The sequence below is a fragment of the Platichthys flesus genome, chromosome 16, assembly GCF_949316205.1.
Source record: "Platichthys flesus chromosome 16, fPlaFle2.1, whole genome shotgun sequence".
Classification (NCBI taxonomy): domain Eukaryota; kingdom Metazoa; phylum Chordata; class Actinopteri; order Pleuronectiformes; family Pleuronectidae; genus Platichthys; species Platichthys flesus.
The window spans coordinates 16,672,013-16,699,154 of NC_084960.1; the positions used below are offsets into that span (position 1 = coordinate 16,672,013).

General features: G+C 39.6%; 2 protein-coding genes across 3 annotated transcripts; one reads left to right on the forward strand and one right to left on the reverse strand.

Annotated features, from left to right (window-relative positions):
• The first annotated feature begins 1,549 nt into the window (after window positions 1–1,549).
• LOC133971248 (cytohesin-4-like) lies at window positions 1,550–12,393 on the forward strand. Of its 2 annotated transcripts, XM_062408529.1 has the most exons (13): window positions 1,550–1,648; window positions 2,303–2,373; window positions 2,644–2,699; window positions 3,654–3,720; window positions 4,872–4,990; window positions 5,900–5,980; window positions 6,119–6,231; window positions 6,426–6,574; window positions 7,445–7,556; window positions 7,649–7,725; window positions 8,843–8,914; window positions 9,137–9,285; window positions 10,121–12,393. In XM_062408529.1, the coding sequence occupies exons 1-13, from the start codon at window positions 1,609–1,611 to the stop codon at window positions 10,197–10,199; spliced, it is 1,185 nt and encodes a 394-aa protein (XP_062264513.1). In that variant the 5' UTR covers window positions 1,550–1,608; the 3' UTR covers window positions 10,200–12,393. The 2 variants fall into 2 exon arrangements, with proteins under 2 accessions (XP_062264513.1, XP_062264514.1); XM_062408530.1 differs by lacking the exons at window positions 1,550–1,648; window positions 2,303–2,373 and having other exon boundaries at window positions 2,646–2,705.
• A 592-nt stretch (window positions 12,394–12,985) lies between these two features.
• On the reverse strand, window positions 12,986–26,615 carry fam83fa (family with sequence similarity 83 member Fa). Its single transcript, XM_062408528.1, has 5 exons — window positions 26,085–26,615; window positions 19,652–19,819; window positions 17,994–18,115; window positions 14,658–15,430; window positions 12,986–13,755 (listed from the first exon to the last, which is right to left on the reverse strand). The coding sequence occupies exons 1-5, from the start codon at window positions 26,556–26,558 to the stop codon at window positions 13,706–13,708; spliced, it is 1,587 nt and encodes a 528-aa protein (XP_062264512.1). The 5' UTR covers window positions 26,559–26,615; the 3' UTR covers window positions 12,986–13,705.
• Between the last annotated feature and the right edge of the window lie 527 nt (window positions 26,616–27,142).

Sequence of the window (27,142 nt, forward strand, 5' to 3'; positions counted from 1 at the left end):
CATTTGTAGATTGATACTGGATCAACACATGCAAGGGTCCTTGAGTGAAAAAGGAATGCAATCTAACAACGTTAATAGTGTTATAGCGTTAGTGTATGTGTGTGCGTGTGTGTTTTTGTGTGGGTGTGTGTGTGATGAGAGCAGAGAGTGTGTACACCTTAAACCTGCTGAACATTGGTGGCTGTCCTCCAATCTTTCTTTACACAGACAGAAGTCAAGGATTATTCACAGAGAAAGGAAAATTGACTCATTATCTACACACCACTGTTCATCGGTACAGTGGTGTGTAGATAATGAGTGGGAGGGGTTGGTGAAGAGTCCACAAAACACTTTTTGAGTACAGGGATAAACTGTGTTGTAGCCAAATCCAATATACAATTTAAGTAAATGGTTACCACTTCCTCAAACTGAAAAATCCAACAGAAAAAAACATCGCAAGATGATTTCTATGAATCAAATAAAGTTAGTGTGACAAAAATATGAGTAATAGTAGTGAGATTTAAAATAAAACCGTGCATTAAAAAAGGCTACTGATTCTGAAACACTTGAATGGATATTGACGGATTATAGAGACCATCAGTTGCAACATGTATATTTATAGCATCACAAGAAACATTGTGGCATTTGCACGTAAGTTGCAGCTGTAGCTCAAATCTATATTCTCTGGGATAATTAGGGCCCCAATTCTCAAGAACAAGTATTTTAGGGTTTAGGGCTGAGAAGATTTGAAATATTTTAGTGCAATATTTAATCATTAATTTATGTATTTAGTTCTTATTTAATCAAATGAATAAGTTAACTGTCTGACCAGTTTTTTAAGGATTGAAGAACTGGAGGTGGTAAAGTAAATAAATAATATGACCTTTCCTTAAAGGTGAGATACAGCTCACAGTTTATATAATTATTATTAATATTATATGATAGATAAATTTGTTTCCTGAAAGTCCATCTGTGGGAGGTGAAAAGCATTCCCCCACTAGATGGGGCTTCATATTTGGAAATGAAAGAAGCCCCGTTCTGTTCAGGTTTTGTATCCTTCCAGCAGAAGAAGTTTGAAAACCACTTCCATTTAAAAATCCAGTGACAATTTAATCCCTGATTTGAAGGTACAGAACGAGGCAGTTGAGAAAATTACATTGATACAATGATCAAGAACAAGTTCTTATAATACTCAATTTCAGTGTTCTGAAAGAAGGTCTGTGACAAGACAATAATTTTAATAATGTAGTCTACAAAATACAATACATGTAAATACCTCAATTGTGACTTTTTAAAGTCCTGAAAACCCTGTTGAAATATTATATGTTATATATTTTTCTGATGTGAGTATCAGTGGCAGCAGCAGTTGTTGCTTTGGTAGAACTCGTAATGTTATGTAACAAAAGTTGTAGCAGAACGTGAATGAGATTTCTGTGTCCTGATGAAATGTCCACAAACATACGTGCCAACATGTTGCCGTGCACGTCATCTGATCTGTGGTAAGTGTGACGCCTGAGTATGAAGTCTCTTCGGTGTCACAGCTCTCAGAATGGCAGCGCCGGCCCTTTTCTCACTCTGACACAAGTTGTTTCCTGTGCACTTGCTCAGTCGCTCTGCACCAGTAAAAACATGGCCATACGCAGAAAAGACAGCTTCCTCTGGGGAAAAGGTACGCCTTTATTATTGTTATTATATTACTTAGTTGAATTTCTAAAGAACTGCTGCTCAAAATTAAATAATATGGTTATTGTGCTGTTTAGAGTATTTATTGTTCAAACCTTATGTCTGGTTTAGTCTGTAGAATTCAGTTTAAATGCAGCAAATTAAGATTTTGGGGGTTACAAACTGTTCAGATAATGTCTTAATATATGTATATTTCAAAAACTACAAGTACCACGTATTATATGGCTGTGTTATTCAATTTCGTTCAATTTTTCAATTTTTCAATCATTTCAAACTAAATACCTGAACAGCCAATAACTTAAATTTTAGTGTTTTTATCTTGCATATATTCTTCCTAGGTACCGGCTTATAAGAGCTGACATTTTATGGCTACAGAGCAGACAATGTCAGCCTGGCTCATTAAAAAGAGGGAAGGCAAAAAATAGCTTCAGCTCTCTTCCCCTTTCTCAGTCATTGACCCCTTTTCTAAGCAGTGAAGGATGAAGTTGTGATTCATTCCGGTCTGTGAGAGCGGGCGTAGGTGTGAGGGAGGTTGTTAGGAGAGTGGCTGCTGCTGAACGTCGGCTTCATCAAGTAAAATATGTGCCTCCATCCTGAACGCCACCCATCCCAGTGTCCATGATTCTTGTTTCCCCCGCAGCTCCACCACCGATTCTGTCCCCGGCTGAGAGGAGGCCGAATGAAACCTTGAAGTTGCTGGATGACATTCAGGTGGTGAATATGTCTCTCCAAGGTCTAACCTTAGAATGCCTCATTATTCTCCTCTATCTACCCACAGCCGGCAGCCTCAGCAAAGTTTTTCACAGCACACAAAAGAATTCCATTTGCACACCTTTAGAGCAATGAAGGTTATTTTATAACAGCTGTTGGAAGGGTTGATAATGGTCATATAGCCTACAATTGGATATAAATATATGTGTGTTAGATGTTATACCAAAGCTTGGTTAACATACCTGCTCTCATACTACATCTCTCTCACAGAAGTTGAGGCTGGAGATCGATCACATCAGACCTGAAATCCACAGCTCTGAGCAGACGTGAGTGTGAGCACATTTTTACAGACGCTCCTCCATGAGTCAGTCAACCTCTTCCTCTTACCTAACTTACACGTCAGTGCACTTAAGTCTCCCACACGACACAAGATGCTCAGCTTGACCTTGTCAGTCATGCAATAGGCTGCGGAGCCGTTTAGATTTGCCTGATTCAGAAGTCCAGAAGTTTTCAATGTGGTGCGTCAGCAACTTAAAGCAACTTTGAGCAGCAGTTTTAAAGTGCTGATCAATGTTAAAGCTTGAGTTGAAGGCTACTTAAGTTTCAGTTGTTGACCAATAAGTCTATAATAATAGTTTCACTGTTAAAACATCACTTCTACTTTTAGCTAAGTGTTAAACTGTGGCTGAGTCATAAAGCACCACCTCATTCACCACACCCTACACTACTATTCAGGGACTTATTTGTGAAAGGATTATATAGTGAGCTCATCAGCAAAAGAAAAATCCCTTTTGGACACTACTTGGATTTTATCTTTGTTGCAAGATTATGACATTTACAGCAACAAAGTTGACCTGTGGAAATTCCCATAATACATTTTAAATGTTAGGTTTACACTTGAGTACTTTTAGGTTAAAAGCATGTTGAATGATCTTGTTTAAATATAGAAGTAAACTGGTTTGCCACAGTTTTGTGCTGCTCTGCTCTTGTAACATAATTTACCACCATAACCCACATGCTGCTCATAAAGTAAAACAAAACTCCATCAGATATCTACAAGCTATATTTATAAACCTGTCATTATCCTCAAAATGATTCAGATATTTTTATTTATTTTCAAGATTTTGGTAAATTGCTAAGGTCCAACCTTTGGACTCAACATATCAATATTACATTCTCACAAAAATAAACCTGTAGCAAACAAAGAACGATATTGTTCAACCGAGGTTTTATAAACAAATATTATTTTATTTGAATATATTTGATCTCTTTTATTGCAGTAAAACTGTGGTGAGGAACAGAAGATTCCTACGAGGAAAAAAGAAATTCAACATGGACCCCAAAACTGTGAGTTTATATATCATATATAGTTATATAGTTTAAATATGTATACATAGTTTCTTGCTCTGCAGGTGTGACGTGTAGCTGCACCCTCTTAAATCTTGATAGTGGTTGGAAAGTTTATGCCTCAATTACGTTTTTTCATTTAAATCACAATATTCAATGAGTATTTTTGTGAACTGACTTGACCTTAAGAAAAAACCTTCCAATAGCTCACCCGCACACGTGGACACCGAGAACCCTGAACAGACAACAGGTCACTTGATTCAGCGCTTGGTGTGAAAACTCTGTTCCTGTGGTCCACCTGAGACTCAGCAGAGGAACAGTGGACTGTATGTGTTGTTTCACTCACTTCAGCTCCTCTTGATCTGAGGGTCGACACAGCGGATATAGCTCAGGCAGCGGATGTGGATTGGAGCGGTGTGTGTTTTTGTGTGTGTGAGGTGCAGAAGTACACGGCGTGAAGGCGCACTAGCACGAAAAAACCACATCCTGTTCCCTGAAGTGGGGCAGAAGCACCACTTCAACGCAGTGACTTTCATCTTTTCGATCCTTCCTGTGTGCGTCCTGTGACCTCCGCTCTGGTCTGAGGACGTGCGCAGGGGGCTGAACGAGCTGCTCTGAGACCTCTTGAGGGTTAAGTTGGTCTTCAACTGGAATTGAGGTGACGAACCTTAGCAGGAGTACCAACCCAGAATAATGGCTCGCATTTTGAAGTTCCGGCTCTGAACACCCAGTGAGATTAAGAGATACCAGCATGCAATATTCAATCAACCTCTCTCCGCTTCTGCTCCGGTGATTAATGACAGCAGCGACCCTAAAGGGAAGAAGAAAATATGACTGGTTAAGACTGTGCAGCACTGATAAGAATTTAAGTTAATTGAACAGGGGAGATCGCTGTGGCTCTTAGTTCCTTCCCTCTAGGTTGAAACACAAATAAAACTTCTGATCCATCAACTCAACCACTCAAGAGTTTTCTCTTTTAAAGCAAATTGACGGATCACACCCTGTTTTATAGTCTGAACACGAACCCCTCTATCCGGCATCATGTAAGATTCAAGTTTCTGTGTGTAAATGTGGACTTGACTGATTTTCAAGCTCCTGTTTTCCAAACCCTTTTCATATAATTGTCTACTTCCCATTCTTCATTCCTGCAGGGTTTCAATTACCTGGTTGAAAATGAGCTGCTGGAGTGGCGAGCAGTGTCTGTGGCCGAGTTTCTTTACAAAGAGGAGGGACTTAACAAGACGGCTATTGGAAATGTTCTGGGGGAGAGGTACGGTAATCACAAGTCCTCGCTGGATCGCCTGAAAAATGTGACCGGTGACTCACTGCACGACCCACCGCTCTAGACAATTTAATTTAAAATGGTTCGGTCGATTTTGAGTGATCCTGCTGACAGACGGGGATGAAAACAGAACCTCATAGGTGGGGATTAACAAGATAGCTAAAAAACGATGAACATTGAAATGCTGCTTATACATTAAATTATCAGGAAAAATAACTATATAACGAAATATATCATGGAGGACTTTCCATTAGTACTTTGACATCTATTGCTGATGTTCTTTCACTTACTTTTACTTAAATAACAGACTTTTGAATTCAAAACCAGAAGGAAACATATGAAGGTGCAAATCTCAAGTAACTTATATATTATATCATTTTATATTATACTATACATACTTACAGGATAACCCGTTTTTCTATTCTATCATGATCTTTAATGTTTCATTAACTTTCTTAACGCTTCTTGTTATATGTCTTTTGTGTGCATATCAACAACTGGTTAAACTCTGTAGTTAACGTGTGTTTAATGTTGTGAGTGATTATAAATCCTCATGACTGCCTGTGGTGGATGTAGAGGCTGTTGTTGACATGAAAGAGGATCTGTTGCCGCTGTTGGTCAAAACTTGATATCAATTTTAGTCAATTTCAGAAATTTCTTCCTTTACGGAACAATAATGTGACGACTCATTTTCAACTCATCCACCCCCCCCAGTCAGTTCATAGAGGAGGCAGGTTCTCCTTTAAAAAAAAAAAAGAGGAACTTACAACTGTTAACAACACTTGTTCTGTTCTTAGAGAATCTATTTTCATTTTTCAATTTTAAGAATAACCTTGAATTTGTTGTTTCAGTTATTCTTTTCTCCATTTGTTTCCATTTGCCTTGGTTGTCACAAAGGGAGAAGATGCATCTGGAGATACTGAAAGCCTTTGTGGAGTTGCATGAATTCTCAGACCTGAATCTGGTGCAGGCGCTAAGGTCTGTCTCCCAAACCAGTGTGAAAAGTCTGTGTGAAAACATTGCAGCAATTTCACCTTCAGCTTAATTTCCATCCTCATTCCATCCATCGTTATCTTTCTTACCAGCTGGAGTGTGTGTGTCTTTTTCATTCTACAGGCAGTTTCTGTGGAGCTTTCGTCTCCCAGGAGAAGCTCAGAAGATTGACAGGATGATGGAGGCGTTTGCAACTCGCTACTGTGACTGTAACCCAGGGGTCTTCCAGTCCACAGGTACCGGCTTATTAGGCGTTGTGTGGCCCGGCGACAGGACACATGTCGTCTGCAATATAAAGGAATCAATGTTGACACCTTTCACAGGAGCATGTCGGTTGGAAACCCTATTACTTTTAATGGTATATGCAGAATATGGAAAAATGCAGAATATTCAGCTGAAGAAAACTCACTGTGCTTTTCTCTTGAAACAGACACCTGCTACATCCTGTCCTTCGCCATCATCATGCTCAACACGAGTCTCCACAACCCCAGCGTGAAGGAGAAACCCAGTCTGCAGCTATTTGTTTCAATGAACAAAGGCATCAACAACGGGGAGGACCTGCCCTCCGAGCTGCTTGCGGTCAGCGGCTCCATGATTTTGTATCAATGTTTAATTTCTGTCTCACGTCAAACATCTGGTTCATCAGGCATGTGATCACAAGATGCCACCGATTTGCAAAACAGGGATCTCTGTGATACATAAAAAAAAAAGAGGGAGAAACATTTAAAATACAGAGCTTCAGTTTCAGTCGAAATACAATTTGTTAGGCCTCCACGCAGGTGAAAGCAAGTGGCCGTCCGTCTGTCCCATTCCCATCAATGCAATGTCTCAAGAACCTCTTGAGGGAATTGATTTTAGTTTTTGGAGGTCAAAGTCACAGGGACCTCACATCCCTGTGATGTGATATAGAAGGACTGTCCGTACAGAACTTCACTACATCTGGTACAATTCACCTGGACTCACTGATTAACTGATAAGATTTCAGTGGTCAAAGTTCACAAAGGTCACTGTGACCTTGAGTTATCATGTTCCAAACATGTTTTTCTGAAGCCTCAGTTACCTTTTTCATTTACCACCCAAATCTTATCAGTTATTCTTTTAGTCTTAATGAACATTTCTGCCAAATGGAAAAGGATTTTCTTGAGGCGCTCTTTATATAACACGTTGAAAAGGCAAAAAGGAGTTTTATGAGGTCAAAGTGACCTCGGCCTTTGACCTCGTACCACCCAAATCGAATCAGTTCATTTGGAGTCCAAGTGAATTTTTGCACCAGATGGAATACGTTTCCCTATTGGTGTTCCTGATACATCAAAATAATATGGGGTCACCATGACCTTGACCTCTGACCTTACAGCTTCATAAGGTGATTTAAATGAATCTCTAGAAAGTAACGTATATACATTTGATGTTGAAGCTGATGTTTCCTCCTGCTCTAAATCTTTTTCACAGAAACTGTATGCGAGCATCCGCAGCGAGCCGTTTAAAATCCCAGAGGATGACGGGAACGACCTGACGCTGACGTTTTTTAATCCAGACAGAGAGGGCTGGCTAGTTAAAATGGGTGAGAATGATGTTAGTACTGCCCAGACAAACCTGAGGAGGCTGTAGGTTTGCATTTGAGTTAATGTAAGTGCTTGTTTGTCTTTGCTGAAGGTGGCCGTGTTAAAACGTGGAGGAGGAGGTGGTTTATTTTGACAGACAGCTGCCTCTACTACTTTAAATACACCACAGTGAGTATCTGCAAATGCTCAGTTTATTCCATAATTTGTTTGTTTGATGAGGACAGACAAAATGAAAGAACATTAGAATAAAATATCTTATGTAAATATGCTTTGGCAAAACTGCTATAAAGCAGGGGTCTTCAACGTTTTTCAGGACAAGGACCCCCAAACTGGTGGAGAGATGGAGAAGGGACCCCCTACTTTATATATTGAAAAAAATTGTGATTTATATCAAACTGGGCCTAGTGCCATATATAAACATAGCTACCCTGTTATTGTGCATTCAATACTAAGCTATTCAAATATAAAACAGGTTCATATATTCATGTTTTTAATTTAAACATGTGCACGGCACAGGATGGCCATGCCACTGCCATTTATAAACATACATCTTGCATACAAAACAGGGCTATTAAAGTAATTCACAGATTCATGTTTTTATTTTAAACATATATGTAGAAGAGACAGTGAATCCTCAAGCCATCTGTGGATGGCACACATACTCCCACATTAGTGAAATGTCAGACCCTGATGGGTAGCACACAACTTATCTAACCTTGGACGTATGGAGGTTGTCAGGCAGAGGGTCAAATCAGCCTTTCAATATGTCGGATGCTTGTTATCAGTATTTAAAGACATTTAAATTTGTGGAAAAAAAATTGTTAGAAAATAAATCACAAAAATGTAAAAAATTGTCTAATCAACCAAACATTTCGCGACCCCCCTGCAGTACCTCCGCGGACCCCCTAGGGGTCGCGGACCCCCTGTTGAAGACCTATGCTATAAAGTATGCGTTTGGTTTGTAATAAACGTGAGGCTGAGGCCTTGTCTCGACTACTGTGGATATTTCCCCTCCGTTCAAAAATAATTCTCTGTCCACACCCTTTTACAAAATACCTCCATCTAGGGGAGAACACAAAAACAACTAATAACACTTTAAAAAAAAACCTTAAACAGATGAAAATATAATAAGAAAACAATTACTATAACACCTAACCTGAAACACTCTACTTTTAGCTCTGTGTAAAAACTATTCTGAATAACAACAAATATTTTCTTTTGCTCTTTTTAGTATCCACTATATTTACACTGTGTATAATCTTTAATCTCCGATCTTCCCCACTAGGATACAGATCCGATTGGAATTATTCCTCTGGAGAACCTGAGCATCAGGAAGTCACAAGACACAAGTAAACCGGTACACAATCTTTTTTCTTTTGTTATCACAGCATATTAACAAGTGTTGAGCCTCATCTAACCCATTTTCTGCCGCCACAGAACTTAATGAATCACTGCAGCTGCTACAGTTCTTACACGTGTGCTCCAAAGAGTTAGGAAATCAGAGGAGTGTTGATTAAACAGAAATGGACACACACACACACAGATGGCGGCGCTCACATGTTTGTCTGTGTTTGTTCAGTATTGTCTGGAGTTATATAATACGAAAGGACAAAAGATCAAGGCCTGCAAGACGGAGAACAAAGGCCGTGTGGTGCAGGGTAAACACCAGTCCTATAAGCTGAGCGCCACAAGCGAAGAAGAACGGGACAACTGGTTGGACGCCATCAGGTGAGACATGTGCCTCAGTGTGACGGGACACGTAGTTAGAAGAAGTGTAAATCAGCAGCAGGGGTTGAACCACAGGTTGAATATAAAGATGGACGAAATGCCAGCTCAATCACCCCCAGGTGGCTGGCTGTAGTATAGGGCTTAAAAACTCCCTCTCATGTTAGCAGATCGGATATGGACTATGCTAAATAGTCAAAGAACAAGTTTATACATGTTTCTTAAAGGTGGTTTATGTCACTTTAGGTTGTTCCTATCACACTGAAATGTTCAAGAGTTCATGTTTGGTTTTAAGTATTTATATGATGTTATTTATTTTGATCAAATTGACACTACTGCAGATCCATCTCCGATTGCTATTGTGCAGACTAGGGCTCCAAATAACTTTAGCAGCACAAGATGGCGTCAATTGTATTCGTGAAAGTTTGGCTTCATTTCTGGATAGTGGAAGGAGGTGCAAAAAGAGTGGGCGAATTGTGAAAAGATGATTTAATAAAGACAGTGTATCTTGTCATTGTTTACTTTTGTTTACTGAGCGAGGCTAGCTCTACCTGTTTCCAGTCTTTATGGTAAGCTAAAATGGCCACCTGCTGGTTACAGCCGATATATACGTAGGGTGTACATAAAGATGGACAACACGTCTCTACTTCCTCCAAATGGATGGAAATTGGAGACAGAGTCAGTGCAGTAGTGATTGTGGAGGGGAGCCACAGTATCAAGGTCCCATCGATGCTTTTGACCAATGACTAGTCAGTTTCAGCTGTCAATCATGATGTGTCACCTTGTTTTACTATAATCAAATTTTCAGATTAAAACCTAACCTTAATCTTTTTCTCAGGGCAAGTGTCACCAAGGCTCCTTTTTATGACCTGGTGTCTTCACGTAAGAGGCGGCTCATCAACAACACGTCTTCATAGGACTGAAACAGACCTCATGGGAAACGATTGGTCCATGGACATGTTTTTATTGATGAAACATTCTTGGCTTTTATGACACAGATTGTTCAGGAAAAACTCAAACTGAATTACACAGCTTTTCTCATATATGTACAAACCGGGAAGTGACACTTCGATGAACTATTTGTAGTTCATGGTGTGATACTTCCACTCACTTCTGCAAACTGCTTGCACTACTGCTCCGACCTCAGGGGCTGACACAGATCCCAAAGGGCCCCAGGGGGCCACCAGGGTCAGAAGGTGACCGTAGTGGTTGGAGTGTTAGTATCCAGGATTGATAACTGAGTTGTGTGCAGGACCAGAGGCCCAGAGGCCCTCCAACCAAGCCTCTGCATGAAGTGACTGTTGATATTTCTTACTGGAGAGTCAAATAAGCACAAGATGCCGTACAACCAGTAAACAAGAACACAAAAATACTCCACGGAGATCCAAACAAACAAACAGACACAAAGCTACAAACAGCCATAAATAAACAGATACAAATAATAACAAATAACGGCTAGACACTAAACGACCACAAAAACACAAAGAATAGATATAAGATACATAAAGGGATGTAAAATGACAAAAAAAAATAAAGATATCATTAATGCAAAGGTATCAAAAACTTACTACAAAATGTAAAATAAATACTATACCGAGACACCAAACAAGCACAGAATTATGCAAACTGTTCACAAAATTATTTAAAAAAAAGCTCTTGCATAGCGAAGGTATGGGGGCCTGCATGTCCTCATTTCTAATATACTTAGTCCATAGCTGTAGTGTAACTGAAGATATAAACAGCAGATATTTACTGATATTGATTCAATTTATTTATTTCATTTATGACCCGACTTGTTGAAAGATCTAATGATGATCATATATGTTCACCTGCTGAATTCACGTCTGAAGGTTCGAGTTCAGCAGATGAGAGTGGAGCACTTTGTTATGCCTGTTGTGGATGATTTGATTTTACATCAGGTAAAAAAGAACACAGGGGAAGGTTATAACTTTACACTTTTCTGACTTCACTTTGTGATGAAATGTAATTTCAATCTTTTCCTTTTTCTTGTAAATGTCTTTAACTGCACAAAAAGCTTAAAAACAACAATTACATTTTATGTAAATATATTCTTTCAGCATAATTTCAATGTATTGTATAATTTAATTTACAGGGAATCAATGATCTTTTGTACAATAAAGTTGTTTATTCTAAGTGTGTTGAGTGTTTCTCCAACAGATGGCGCTATCACCACATGTCACTTGCTCTTTCATCAGGTAGCTCATGTTCAAATATTTACTTTTAACATGAAACACTGAAGTTTAAGTTTAAAATCAGATTATAACGTGTGGTGTAGAGAGAGACCATAGTTTATCTCGTTATTATCAGTTTAAGGATTTTCAGATGAATTGACGTCGTGGCACTTTAAGACTTTTCCTGTGCACTTCCTGTCTGAGAGTCTGTGATGATTTGATACAGAGCTGTGGTTTCCTGGAAGCAGCTACACACTTATTTGCACGAAACATATTTGCTGTTTGCTCAATGTATTTGATCACAGTGTTCTTCAAACATGAGAAGGTGTGAGAGCACTGACCCACCTGTGAAAAGTAATAGTCTCCTGATAGAGGTCAGGACATTCAACACAGTGGTTTTCTTTGTACTTTATTTATGATTTAAAATTAAGATATTTTGTTCTAATCATCAGCAAACTCAATACAGTTTCATAGACAACGTGTACGGAAGCTTTGCAAGAAGTTTGACTCAATGAAAACGACGGGCGGCCCTACTTTTTCTTTTTAATCTCCTCCGAGGAGCTTATGTCTTCACCCCTCTGCATTAGTTTTAAATTTTGTCGTGTGGATCACTCTTTTAATATTGTTTTTTTTTTCATAATTTTTGTTGATTTCACAGGGAATAATTCATGGATTGTAATTTTTATCAAATTACACATGTTTATAGGACTGATATATGTGTATGTGTGTATTTTGGTGCAACTTGATTGAATTCAAGGGACTGTTGGGCCTTGAGTGTCCTGGGATTGTGGCCCACTGTTTGTTTTCTGGTAGAAGGTCGCCTCTATCCGTTCAAAGCTGTTTGAGATCTTACTGCCCTGCTCGCCTGTTACACTTATTCTAAATGACTTGTTAAATGTGGGTCGTAGAGCAATAAACATGATGGAAAGTTTCCGTTTCAATCTTTTCGTGTTTGAGTTCCTACTAATCCGGACATTTATCTTGACATTGGAATTATCAACGGCTCAAGTCCTCGGCGCGACGGAATCACAGAGGCGTGATATTCACTCTCAAACCTCAAGGACATTTTGTAGTGACGCTCTGCACAGACCAGTGGCCTATATTCTGGGGATAAGCTATAGAGCTAACGATAAAAAAAGGAATGACTTAAATCTGCACCTTAAAAGGTTCAGTGTTCATAGTGTTTGCGATGTTTTAATGTGTGTTTCACCAAAATTGCAGGGATCCTTTTTTTTTTTTGCCCTTTATTGGCCCCCTTATATTTAAATACTTACATTTAAATTGGGAGCAGCTACTCTCTATGGAGGCAGCCATGTTTTTTAAAGTAGGGGTATTCAGCTCCAGAGGGCTGGTAGGAAAAGCTCTGTATAGGGTTGTTGAATGTAAATCACTTTGAGCTGTCCTGAAGACAAGAAAACTATTGAACCTTTTATTATGATTTTTGGCTTCACGAAAAAGTGTTTAATTTATTAACACCGAATTTCACTTTTAATTTCACTACATTTAATCACAAAAACCAGTATTGATTCATTATCAAATTAGAAAAACTTTATTTATACAAATTATGCTACAAAACAGTCATCATTTGCTTATCAAGTGGTTCTCAAGGATTCACATTTTTTATCTCTTACAAATTTCACTTGGGTTAAAGAAGAGAAATGATAGATCTGACACAGCGAGACTGTGCCGACTCTACATTATTCACAGCCTGTACAGCACACTCTGATGAATGCTGGTTCTGTTTCCAAGGGTCGTCTGTAAGGTGAAACTCAGGGACAACAGCACAACTGATCACTTTTCCTGGCTCCATAGCAACCAGGGGCATCATGTAATCCAACCGCGCAGCCTGGACAACGCCATGGCGACTCTGTTGTGTTCAAGCACGTCAAATATGAAAACACTTGTAGAATAATTTAATACCAAAAAACAGAAACAAAATGATGGCTATGAGATCTCCTCCATCAGAACACTTTGGCTACAGAGTTGAAGATTTGCCTCAGTTTTTCCTCATGATCAGTTAAACATCTCCTTAATGGGGATTCCCATGATGCACAGCAGAGGACTGGTCACCCACACTGAAGCAGTGTCACAGCGCTAACTCACTTCTCCTAAGGTAACATCACCTGGTTGCTGTCAGGTGACACTGTGACTCAATTGTTGATTAATGTTTAACCATCAGATCCTCCATCTGCTCTTTATGGCTCTAACAGACGCAACTCTTGTTTCTGATCTCATGATTGGATGCAGTTCTTCTTCTGATGACGCCTCCGGCTTTTCAGTCCTGTTCAAACAAAAAAAGACGAGATTCATTAAGAAATTACTTGAATTATCAAGGTGAAGATATTATTATCACAATTGAGACAGTTTTGTGTCTCAAGATTGGTTAAACCTGCAATAATCTTTTTGACGGCAGTGGAAACAAGTTCATTTAAATATATCACTTAATTGTCTCTTTATATTTTACCTACAGTGCAACATTATTAAAACTTTCTTTAAGAGTCATGTTCGTTTCATTTGATTAATCTAAGTTCAACATTGATTCTCTTTTATCTCTGTTTTTGTTCTCCACCCCTAGTGCACAAGCTGTTTGCTGCTGAGTAACTCTGAGTGCCCTAAGACTGTCACGTTGTCATTTGATAAATTATGACAAAATATTGATTATAGCCATTTTAAATCAAGTGAATCACGTTGAAGTCAAATGTTTCCTCAGATTTGCAGTCCTCAGATCACTCACTGTTCCGAGCAGTGAGTGATGCTCTTATTAGTTTTCTGTAGAGGACTTAGTTGAGTTGATTAATTGATCAGAAAAGGATTTTTTTTTTTTGTCTTGATTCAGAGTCACCGTTACATGACAAAACAAGAAGATTGAAAAAATAAAATAAAATAAATTGGTATTTGCAGTCACTCATTTCGTTCTTGTCTCTAAAACTCTGGTTGTAATTGGATGAGAGCTGAAGTGATTAGTTAATTAATCTGTCAATCAACAGATATGATTGTTTTTTTTTTTGTGAAGATTATGTTTGGCGTAAACCATATTGCAATTTTTAGGGCTCTGCCCAATTGTAAACACTACATTCTTCCATTTATACAGTCTTAACAGCCAGGTGAACAAATTAAGAAAATAATTGTTGCAGTCCTCATTCAAATGAAACAAAGTGAAATAATAGATATTGGATCACGTACCGTCTTCATCTCCTGTGTTGATGGTCTGCAGAGACATGCTCCTCTGCATGACCTTTGGCGGCTTCTTTATTTTGGATTTTAGTACACCTGGTTTCTCGATGATGTCAAAAGAGTCCTCCACCGCATCTCCGACAATGTCTTTGGTCTCGGAAACTTTCGAGGCAGGCGGTGGGCTCTGAGGAGTGACTATTCCTTCCTTTATAGTCTCTGTGCACTGGTTGGCTCCTCTGCCTTTTAAGAAGTGCCTGAAGGAGCTACGCTGTTTTTTTGTGCGGGGGAACAGGTTATTCTTCAAGCCTCCTTTTCCTTCCTCCTCTGTGGGTGAAGCTGGACTCTGCGGGGAGACTATTTCCTCCTTTTCCCTGCTGGGGGGAAGGAAGTTTCGCTGCAGGCCGTTCCTCTGGTTCAGTCCAAGCAGCGAGTCCGTATGAGTCGAAAGGTCTTGTAGGGAGCCTGTGTGGCCCATGCTGTTCCCAAAAACCAGAGAGTATTTTGGATTGTGGTATTTATGAGCTGGCACCTTCAGGTCGATATGTTTGGAGTCCCCGACCGATACTTGAAAGCGAGATGTGGAGACTGACAGAGGTATAGCTTTCTCCACCTTTGGCTTTGGCGCAGCGATGGGTGGCTTGGTGATGTTGAACTCCTTGTAGAGGTCCACCTGTTCAGACACGGCGTAAAGTTCCCTGAAGTCGTTGTCGAAGAAGTCCACGATTTGTCCCGACATCACTGTGATCGTGTTCCTGTCGATCCGAGACGAACTCCAGGTGAAGCTGGAAGAGGAAAAGGGTGTTAACCAAAGCAAACTCTTCAGGGAATCTTGCGAGGGTTAAGTGAGAAGATTGACAACGCACTCTGCCTGTTAACTTGTGTCAACAGCGAGATTTTCTAAAAAGAAGCAAAATCCACCAGCTCATCAATTAACACAATTTTTTTTTTTCAACACCTTGGATTTCATACAAATTACACAGCATAATGGATATTGTCATTTAACGGCTATTATCTAAATAATGGCAGTGTCTCAACAGCTGAGGGCATCAATTACCACTGCTCACATGGTCAATTATAGTCCCTTTAAAACAGTATACAGCCACTGCCTGGTGTGACTGCTGCTGCACGGATGACTGAACAAAGGCTACAAAGATGGAAATTTCATTGAATTTATCAAGATAAACAGGTTTATATGGAGGATGTTTGCATAAAAAGGGAAATTGGAAATTAAGGCCCTGATATAAAAGCCTAATTTATCTCTCACACCAACCTAGATAAAGGCCCCAGTCATATTTATGTTATAACACTTTAATAAGTAAACATCAGAGGTGCTTTAAATTTAAGTCTTTATTCTAAGATAAGCTAAGCCTCGGTTTCAAGTATAAACAAATCTTCTCATTTAACTCTGTAAAGTAAGAATAGGCATACTTTAGCTATTGTTTTTAAGGCATTTTAACAATATTGTCTTCTATAAAGATATAAACACTATGAAGCTTCCAAGAGTGCTGTACTGTTGGTAGGTCAACTTTTGTAGTAAAGCAACTGATGACTGCTGAAGCTGATTATCATCTATCTACCACACTTCATCTCTTATTTGAATCCTTTCAAAGCATTTGATAATATATATCAGCCCTAAGAAACTACAACAGATTTGTTTTGACACCCTCTGTAATCTTTGCCATGAATTTTTCATTTAAACTTCTATTTCCTAAAGCGGCGTGACGAATCCAAACATGAATGTTCTCATGTCACTTGGCACGAAGCTGTCACTGCACTTCTGTATTTTGTGCATCACGAACGTGTCCGTGATAAGAACTGAAAATTGCTTCCGGACTGACGTGTTTAACCAGTGTAAGTCATTTCCAGGTAAGGAGAGATGACGTGCTGACAGATGAGTCTTCTGCATTCAGACACATGCGGCTGTACACAGGAGCTTATCTCTTAATTCTGTATCCAACACAGTTCAATCAGATTCTTTTTTAAAAGGAGTCTGGGTCACGTATATGTCAATTTCAAGTAAAGATGGAATACAAAGTGGATTTCATGTGCATACACAACAGGGACCCATTTATAAAAACATTGTCACAGAACGAAAAAACCGTACAACCACAATAAGCATAACTGCAGGGTAAAAAACTGCCGTGCGAGTCAATGGCTGTCAACTCCTCTTCCTGTACTTCACGCTCCAACAAGTGCATATTGTACAATGTGATGAAAACCTTTCTTTGCATACACAAGGGTTAACAAATGTAGGTGTACTGATTATTTCTCTGAGCCTGGTTAATTATACTGGGAAAGATTTCCACCTCAGATTAATCTCACTCAGGTTTAATACAAGACGTCTGCCAACACGAGTGATAATGGACGACAAGTTGATCTGCAACAATAGAGCAATTAAGAAAGCATTCCAGTCAGTCAACATGTTAAAATGTGCTGCGGGTAGGGCGGTCATCAGTCTTCCTGCCTGTGTTGTAGCTGCTGCTTCTGAGAGAAATGTGCTTTTAAGTGGAGTCTGACCGAGGCTGATAGTGATATCAAGAGCAAATAATATTCAAAACACCACATCGATATCCATGCAGGCCTGACATGTCAACTTATGATGTACGCAACTTAACATGCATGCATAAGTGAACGCATACATACATCAGCACATATGTACATACAAGACAATCTTTCCGTGGACACATTATACATACATACATAGGTTCAAATCTTGTACATGTCAAGGGGCAATGATTATTAGGATGTCATCATCAAACCCTTCTGACAAAGAAATGTAACTTTGATGGAGGTTTGATATTTGACAGTTGAATCATTGTCTTTATTATGAAAACTATTATTATATTTACTTGTATAATAACTATAAATAAAAACACACAAATACAACAAAATATGTAGAATTATGTTGAGAATTCTAATTTATAATTTTTCTAATATAAACATGAATGCACATATATTGGTATTGTTTATTTTGTAAAACAAGTTTTCATTTCAGATACTGATATCGTCCATTTAATTATTTTGTTTTAAACCTTTTTATCTTTATTTAACTGATGAATCTGTCGGGCTATATTCAATTTAAAGCCAGTTATTTACATTAGGATCTGATGGACAGTGTAATTATCATCAGTTATAGCTTGACACAATTTCCAAACAAAATGTGCTTGAGTGTGACATTTAAACATTTACTTAATTTTTTAAAGACTATTTACCAAAGGTAGCAAATAAAGACGTGCAGTTGACAAGTGGAATTACTGAAATTATATTTTTTCAATTCTTTGAAGACATTGATCATGGAACACATTCTATTGCATATTATGTAATATTAAGAAATAATTTGCTCACCTGTAAGACCCAAACATAACTTTCTCTCCGTCCACCAACATGTATTTGGAGCACAGGGAGCCCGGCAGTTTTCCAAATGACATTGGCAGCCCTGCACCTTTCACAATCCGCACACGGAGGTTCTGTAAAGAAACACCCGCTTGATTACACATTTCAGCAGGCTTAACATCACACAGGTAAGCCTGAGTAAACGCACTGGGCCGCAGCTAGCGACGGTCCCCTGTTGTATCACAAACGACTGGTTGATCAAAGGTGATGCCGAGTTAAACTCTGCGGTCACACCTTTCAAAATAAAGTAATCTTTCTCAAGTAATAAAAGGTTGAGAAGTTAAGAAAGAAAAGGGAAACATAAATAGTGAGTAGACACACTGGGAGGAGGCTTTCCTTGCCTGTCAACCCCGGTGTGTGGTTGAAGCATCGAGTTACAGTTTTCGGATCTGTTCTCAGGATCTATGAATGTTCATTTGTAAGAAGTAAGAGTAACAGAGCCCAGCGCTCTGAAAAGGCCTATCAACTGACACCACAACTGCCAGGTACTTCAGCGCTCCAGTTCAACTGGACTGGAGCGAGGAAACTCTGCCTTACAGCAGATTAGGTCCCTGAGGAGATAGGATGACAGTCTGGCTCAGTGTACTGCGGTTCGCTGTTGATCTAGATCAGCACTCACGGTCATTTCTTACAGGACCTGTAACTTATAATATTAATGCGCACATATAAAACTATATGATATTATTCAACCTATGGTTGTAATATTGGGTCATGCTTCAGGTATTCAAAAGAAAATAAAGTTTATGTATTTCTACCGCAGTCTTCCACAGGTGGGTCAAAATGTTGTATCTATTATTGTCTATGGTCTAGGTAGAAATGAAAATCTGCTTTTATATTCAAATTAGCTAGCTAGCTTATTTTAGGTTCCAAACTAACCCTAACCCAAGTTTAAAAACTTGGAATAAAAAAAATACTTAATTTGGACACATGCAGTAAAAACAACAAAACACCTTTACTTACAAATGAAAGCCAAAGATTATTACTTACTACACACAACTATGCATTTGACTCAAACAAAATGGGAAAGTTCCAAACCAATTAACTGTAGCTTCTCTTAATTTGTAATATTTTAGGTTTTGCACAAAACAAATATCTATAGTCATAGTTAATAAGTGTTACACCTACTTCAGTTTTACATGTCGGTAAGCAGTCTAAGTGGATTTTAATGTAGATGTGCTGCAGCTACTTTTTCATTCCTTTGGTGAGGTTTGTCTAATATAAAGAGCTAAGATCAGATTTTACACAACCTGTCAACTCAAAATGTGTTCTTATCACTGGCTTACATTTTATGGTAAAATATGAATGAATTAAACCAGTTATTCACCCTTTAGAAAGGATCCATTTAGAAGCCATTTGTCATGTTTTAACAGTTGTTAATGTTGTACCTTAAGCACATAAACTAACTCTCTCCAACCTTCTCAAAGGCCAGGATACATAAGACACTTTAAGCCGTGACAATTATTGCAGTCAGTGCCATTGTTTACTGCAGGAGTTACAGCACTGACCCATTTAGGTTTCTTCCTTCAAACTCGTTAAGTTCTTTGTGTGTTGTACAAGCACGTCTCCTCCCTGTGTCGTGCCCTTCACTGTTTGCTGAGCTCAGTTCTCACCCGCAGATGCACCGCATTAATCTGCAGCCGAGCGCACATATCCAGGAAGTGGGGCACTCCCCTGGCCTCCAGCACAGTGTAGACGGCCACCCCGCGACGCGACGAGGCATCCAGCAGGTCCTGAAGGATCTGCAGGTCCGTCAGGAGGTCCATGACTATGGCCACCACCTGAGAAACAATTAGAATTGGGAGGGACAATTATAATGCAGCAGCGATGGAGGCTGTTCACATCCTGTAGAGCCTGATCCCGACACATTAAAAGTATTCTGTAATATATCCATACAAAATTTGAATTTAATACAAGTGCAGCAGCCTCTCCCCAAAAGAAAGGTCATCAGTTTTCCTCTGAAATCTTGAATTCTGAATTGAAATATTCTTAATAAACTAAAATAAGAAATATTTACAATAGCTAATTATCTTTAATATTGATAAACACAAAAAAGCAGAGCCAGTGACACTTGTTTTCAAAATCCTTGAATGCCCAAGCAACTACACAAAACCCCTGTGTTGGAACTGTATCAAAATATACCACTAACTAGATTGACACTCAGTAAAATGTTTATACCTTGGCCAAGGTCCAACAGTCCCCTTTCATTTATTTATTTTCCTGTTTGGCTCTATTTGCGTTACTGATGTTTGTATACCCCGCCTGCTGCACCATTAAGACCAATAAAAGAATTTCCAACCCTCCCTCTGCAGGTAAACACAATGATTGCTATTACAGCTGGGATTCAAATGGTAAGTGGAAAGTAGCAGTTGATGAGTCAGTGGAAGTTGTTTTCCCAGACAATTAAAGGCGCATTGATATCAGTCCAGCCCTGATGAACATACATGGCACACAGATTGTGTCTTTAGGAACCTTGCACAGTTAAATCAGCCTGTCACAAGATATATTATGGTCCATTTAATTGCATTGTATATTTTAATAGACAAACACGTGGAGCGTTTTACAGTTCAGCCTGATCATGTGAGAGTTTTTCAAGGTCCTGATTTCCTGCGGCTCTGGTGTTCATGCATCAGCCTGATCAAACAGGTTCTACTGGTAGACACGTGTGTGTGTGTGTGTGAAACACAATCATACGATAGGTAAGCAACATAAATTGTGACAAGTAATCAGTGCATCAGTCTGAATGAAGTGCACGTTAACAGTTACTCATCCTACCTGAGGGTTGGATCGTGTATTGAGGAAAGCACCTCTGTGTTCCTCTTATGTTTACTACTTAAAAGGTTAGAACTTGTTAATGATGCATGGTTTTAGTCTTGTCTCAAGCAAAACTGCCAACATTGAATTGGTCTCAAGTTATTACCTCTGTCAAGCTGGTGATGTTTTCTTTGCTGTTTGTTTGTCAGCAGGATAACACAAAAACTGTTGAATGGATTTCCACAAAACTTGGTGGAAAGGTGGGGGATTACCCATTACATTTTGTCACAAAGGGGTAACTTTGCTACCTTACACTAATTCTATGAGTTAATAATGCTAGTTTGCAGATTACGTTTTCTATGTTAATCAATTTCATCAAACACAACTTTACCACAAATTAGCCTCACTTTTGCAGTGTACAGTCTAAACCTAGAAGAGTTTAGTCAGTTGCGAGAGAGAATCTTTATTTTAAATGCAGTCGATTCTTTTGAAATATCCTGTAGACTGACAAGGCTAAAAGGCAGGTTGCGACATGTTGTCTGCCTCAAGGGTTTGTAGCTGATGGTTAAATATGAACTTTATTAAATGTCGAGACATTATCAGCCTGTCAGTCCAGGAAGACAAAGAGTTGTGAAATAGTTGGTTCAAAGCAACTGATGGACAGTCAGACTCCATCCGTTGGCACTGGTCTTGATGAGTGACAATGTTTTGTTATCTGATGATCTGTGTAATCTGATGTTAATCCTCAAAAGATCAGAGAGAAATGTCCCATCATCCCCTTAGCTCGCACTGCTGCTGCAGTATTTGCTACCAGTTGCTTCAGCCCCTCCGATACCCATGCATCCACCTGAAGGCTCCGACGGGGGCTACCAGTAGTCGCCCATCACTCCCATTGTTCCTGTGTAAACATTTGGGGGAGTGATTAAGTTGGAGCCTAGACGCCAAACACTAAACCTGTTCCACTGCTGCAATAAACGTTGGAACCTGAGTCGTCTGACTGAACTTCTGTTATGAACAAAATGTGATAAGTAAAGTCTGATGTTATCTGCACGTGGTTCTCCATTCCTAACCTCTTACCTTTCTACCTCAGCCCATCACAAAGAGCAAGGTATGATAGCAACAATCGATCTTCAGGATCCTGATATGCAGAACTACTGTGTCATGTATTTGGCAGCCTTTCACAGGTAAAGAATGACTACACCTCAAGAGGAGCAATCTCAGCATATGAGCAGCTAATTAAGTTGTCAAAGCTCCTATAAACTGATATTAGAGATAATCAATTTACTCTTTCGCAGGGCATCCACTTTAAACCGGATACATTTTTTTTTACCTCTGAGCGTCCTTTTCTTTCAGTTTCACTCTCTTCCAGTCTAAAACCATGTTTGCAGCTTCCAATGTGTGTTTTACTGTGCGTTGGGTAAATAGAGCTTTCCCGGTATGATGATCTAAGCCACATCAGTGAAGGTCAGTGGCAGTGTGACGGCAGAGTCAGACTAACATTTAGTCGTATCTTTCATCGTGGATGTCGATGTAGGCAGATACGCAGCAAATCAAATGTTAAAGTAACTAATCCTGGATTCATGATGATATTGTAATGAACCATGTAACATTTATTCGAGCAGGTTTCAGACTCTTTCCGTTGGCACAACTAGTTGGGATTAAATCTTTGTTTCATACGTTGACGACTTAAACAGAAATGGTCACAGTAGACTTTGTGGCAGCAACTATACGAAGACTTTAATTTTGTACTTTTTTTGTAAGGAATTGAAAAGCATGTTGTGTAAGTCTCACTTGGGATAAACTTGAAATTAATCAAATGTTGACATGAGGTTGATTTGTATTCAAGTATTCGTGTGTATTTTGATGTGGGATGTGAAAAAAGAGTTGAAATGTCAAAGTGAAAAAAGAAATCTCGAAAAGACAGAAAAGTCTTTACTCAGCGGACGAAAACATCAGATCTGTGTGGAGCGATGAGGGAAGTGTAACTTTTAAAGCCTAAATACTGTATTTCTATTCACTTTTCTTTTAATTACCTCATCTTGATAAACCTTCTTTTATGGCACTCTACTGGAGAATGGCATCTCTAAGTCTTTATTTTCTAATATTCACACTGTGCGCGTGGATGGAATAGTCACATTTACTCACATTTTATTTCGGTTAAAATTTGCGCTTGCTAAATTGTGCGTTTAAAAGGAAATAAATTTACTGATATTACACTTCCTGTAAAAACACAACAGTTACCCTGATCAAGAATATCATAATATCAGATAGGAATCAAGCTACAGTCTGTACGATCCTCCGCACCTCTGTTCTTTCTATTCAGAACAAACTGTATGTCTTTACCAAACTGTTATAGCCTCTGGTGCTTAACATCAGCCCAATCCTACATGAATGTTCCCCTCGTCAGCTTTTTTTTTTGTTTGTGCATACCTAGCAGGTCAATGATCAGTGGGAATCTGAGTGGGAGAAATAAAGGAGAGGCTTGTTAAGAAGTCCTGAGTGACTGGGCTACAGGCTGAGAGTCTTAATCTCTCTGGTGCAAGTCCTGATGTGCAGCCGACATTTACAGAAGCTCGGCCCCTCAAGCCTGAACCAAAGGTGACTAAGCTTGTAAAAACTTGCTCACAACTTTCCCGTTGTTTTAAATGGAAATTAATGCCATTGGCTTTGGGAGCCAGTCCATGGAAAATTCTGCACGGGCAAAATATGATGTTCATACACATTTGGTTTTATGATGTTTAGTTATACAACAGTTATAACGACTTGTATTTGGGGGTGAGAGCACCTGTGGATAATTTACCTGTAACTGATTTTACTGTACTGTTCTTCACGATGAAATTAAAAAGACATCAAACTTTTACAGTTTGAATTTTGGACCAGGTGCATAATGTATTTATTTTTTGTACATTGAGTACATTTCAAGATGTACACATATTACAAAATAATGCGGTGTAGTTATACAATGGTCCTGCAGTAGGCTCCTACTTCACTCAAGGCGATAATGTTCAGATCTTGAAAGTGTTTTAAGGGGGGGTCAGCGGAAACGTTGCTATGGAGGAAGAGGTCTGTTGTGCTGCAGAATTGTTACACAACAAGAACCGACCACAAAAACTATTGCTCAATATACACCAGGCTGCATAAGAAAGTATTTCTTGTGAAACACCAGGACAGAGTTTTATCACAGGACAGTTCAGGCGGAAATGCACCCTGTGACCTGATCAGACAGATGACTTCTGGAGGTGATCATTTTCAATTCACATAAAATAATGATTGGACGTGATTGTTAAAAATGTAACATACCGTACAGAGAGCTGGGCAACATGACGGCTCTTCTAAAAGTGAAGCCAAGCCGTTTTGATCACGTCCTGGGGACTAGCTGCAATGGGTCATAACCCAAAAATATCAAAATACACATGCTCACTAGTGCACAGACTGGCTCCAAATCAGAGATATTTTTGCTTCCTTTTGGTACAATTGGAGATCGTGGAGATCGAAGGAGGATGACGAGAGATAAACTGAGCGATCAGATCTCATTGTGGACAATGTACACACATTAACACCAGATGTAATGAGTTTTAAATAATATCAGGATCGGTTACTTGGCTGTGGGCCAAGTAACATGAAGAAGACACTGATGAGTTTTATTACACTGTCGGTTATTACCCAACACGATAGCGGTGTAATAAATGTGTCTAATGAAGGAGAGTTCACACAAAAAGGCAGTAATTGAATCCTAAGGGCCAAACTAATTTAACCAATCAGAATGTGTGTTGTTGACTTCACATTTTGTAGTAGAGCTTCTTCATCAGTCAGATTTAACGTTTTTCATTTTATCTAGTATGTTTGTCTTTAGCCATTGGTCAAAAATTCAGGATGTGATGTAGCTAACTTGAAGCTATAGGGAGGATCAAGCATCAGGCGAAACAACAGCAAAGTAAAGAACCAAACGTGCACTACTCAGATTGTTTACAAACAAATGGGACCTTCGTCAAAGTAAATACTCAAAAAAGAACTATAACCTCGGTGCTAACTGCTGCAGGAGTTCTTTGAACTGTCAGACGGACATGAAGAAATACGTAATGAAGCTCCTAGGCCATTGAAACCCACCACCTTCATCAATATTGGATGTATCAAGGTATTTCCCTCTTTTTGTTTGGCATCAAGCGATATGAGACGAAGAAGTTCAACTTTATGACATGGACATCGAGGAGCTTGTTGGTGAGTGGGAGGTGAAGAAAGACAGATTGTTTGGTGGCCACAGCAGTGATCTCATTACTAAAAGAAAATACATCGTGTGGCAACGAGTTGCTGATCCTGTTGATCGAGTTAAAGGGGTAGTACACCAAAAACTGAACATTCACTCATTATCTTCACCCTGATATGCCAATGGAGGGTAGGGTGAAGTGTTTAAGTCCAGGGGTGGAGGTTCAGGGATAAACAGATACAATGCAAATGAAGTAAATGTTTTTCAAAAACAAAAAACAAAATGTCTCCATTCTGCCCCTGTGGTGTCGTCCAAGTGTCCGTAAGCCCTGATAATCAAATCAACTTAAAACAGTGTAATTTACATAACATTTTTAGCCTAGAGTTCCGCTGTTATCCTAGTTAGTGCTGCAGTAACTGCAGCTAGTGCAAGTTTTTGCAAGTGCATACAAGTGCGCACATCCTCCCGTCAAGTTAGATTTTATAGATCCCAAAGTTTGCGTGAGAAGTGGAGTACACACTTAAGTATTAAAATGGCAGCGGATATAATGAGGCCCCAGGCGCTTGCAGTTTTGCGTGTGTATGTTGGGAGGCCAGGGGGGGCTCCAATCGGAAATCTCGCCTATAGGGCTTCAACATTGCCAGGGCCGGCCCTGGATGTGATTATTCTTTTCTAAATAATTGAGCATCTGAAGTGCCTTACTTGATAAAGAAGTGATTTACCACACAAGTCATTATTTACACAAATTTTCATCTGTCAACTGTAGATTGACTCGGTTTCCAGTGATCTTGCAGAATGTGATCTCTTCTCTCAGCTATAATTTCTCTATTTACACAATTAATCATCAACTATTTGATCTATTACACATCCATTACACATGACTAATATTTGCTCTTGCCTCTAATCATGTGATGGTTTGAAGCTTCCTTCGGGAGTTTGTCAGATTTGTGACTTTAGGTCAAATCCAAGAAACCACCCGTGTTGGGTTTTACTGTTTTCTGACCTTTTAATAGACAAAGTGGTTATTCAATATAAAAAGGATAAAAAATAACCCGGATTTTGCAGACCTGGACTGGAGCTGAACTGACCTTGTGTGATTCTTGGATCAGTCTCCTCACCACCTCCTTGATGTGGGGCCCGGGCTCTTTGGGTGGGTGGGTGTACACGGACACGCGGGTCGCCCCCTTGTAGTGGCTGCTGCTGCCGGGCCAGCCGATGTCCAGGGACGGGACCTCGGTGTCGGACATCTCGGGCCAGTAGGTGGAGTGGACCCCGGAGTCGGCGCTGGAGGAGCCCTTGCACTTGTCAGGGTCACCGGACTCGGAGTCGCTCTCGGAGTCGTACTCTTGGAAGCTTTTGCGGATGGACTTGACCTCCCGGGCGGAGAGGAAGTCCTTGACGTTGTCCTCCTTGAGGCGCATCTTGAAGGCGCCGTCCCCGCTCCGGAGCAGCTGCTCCAGGGCCGCTCGCTGCTCCTCGCTGTAGTAAAACTCGGGTCTGGACTCCGGGATCTTCTCGTTGACGTGTTCATCGTCCATACACAGCATCTGCGACTCCGCCATGACAGATAACAGTTCTCCTGGTCCAGCGGCTCCTGACTCTACCTGAGCGCACAGGTAGGAGCAGGGGGCGGGGCCACCGTTTGAATAAAGCCCCTCTGGTGTTGAACAGCTTCCTGTTACACACCTTTCAGAATAAAACTGTCTCTTCTAGCTACAACTAAGCTCCTGATTTGAGCCCAAGCTGTGAGTGCTTTTATATCTGGATCTATGTTTACAGGGTGAGCAATGTTGATGCTGCTTCTTCTTTATTTTGATAGTCTTTCTCTTACTTTCTTATTTGCTTGTTTTATTTTCCTGTAAAGCTGCTGCTAATCTCTCTATATTTGCATATTGAAGATTTTTCCATTTTTCCTGAATCCAAACTTTCAAATGTTTAACTTTACAAGTTTCTCACAGATCCATTGGTAACTCTACCATAGCTGACATATAAGGCCACATGCTAAGAAGCCTCCAGCACAAAGGATGCAGCTTAAACTAGGGTACAGGATCTAGTGCAGCCATTTTTTGGCCTACTCTACCGTCTTATTTCTGCTTGTATTCATAGTAGTTGTGGCTTTTGCAAAAATCATTTGATGAAAAAGAAT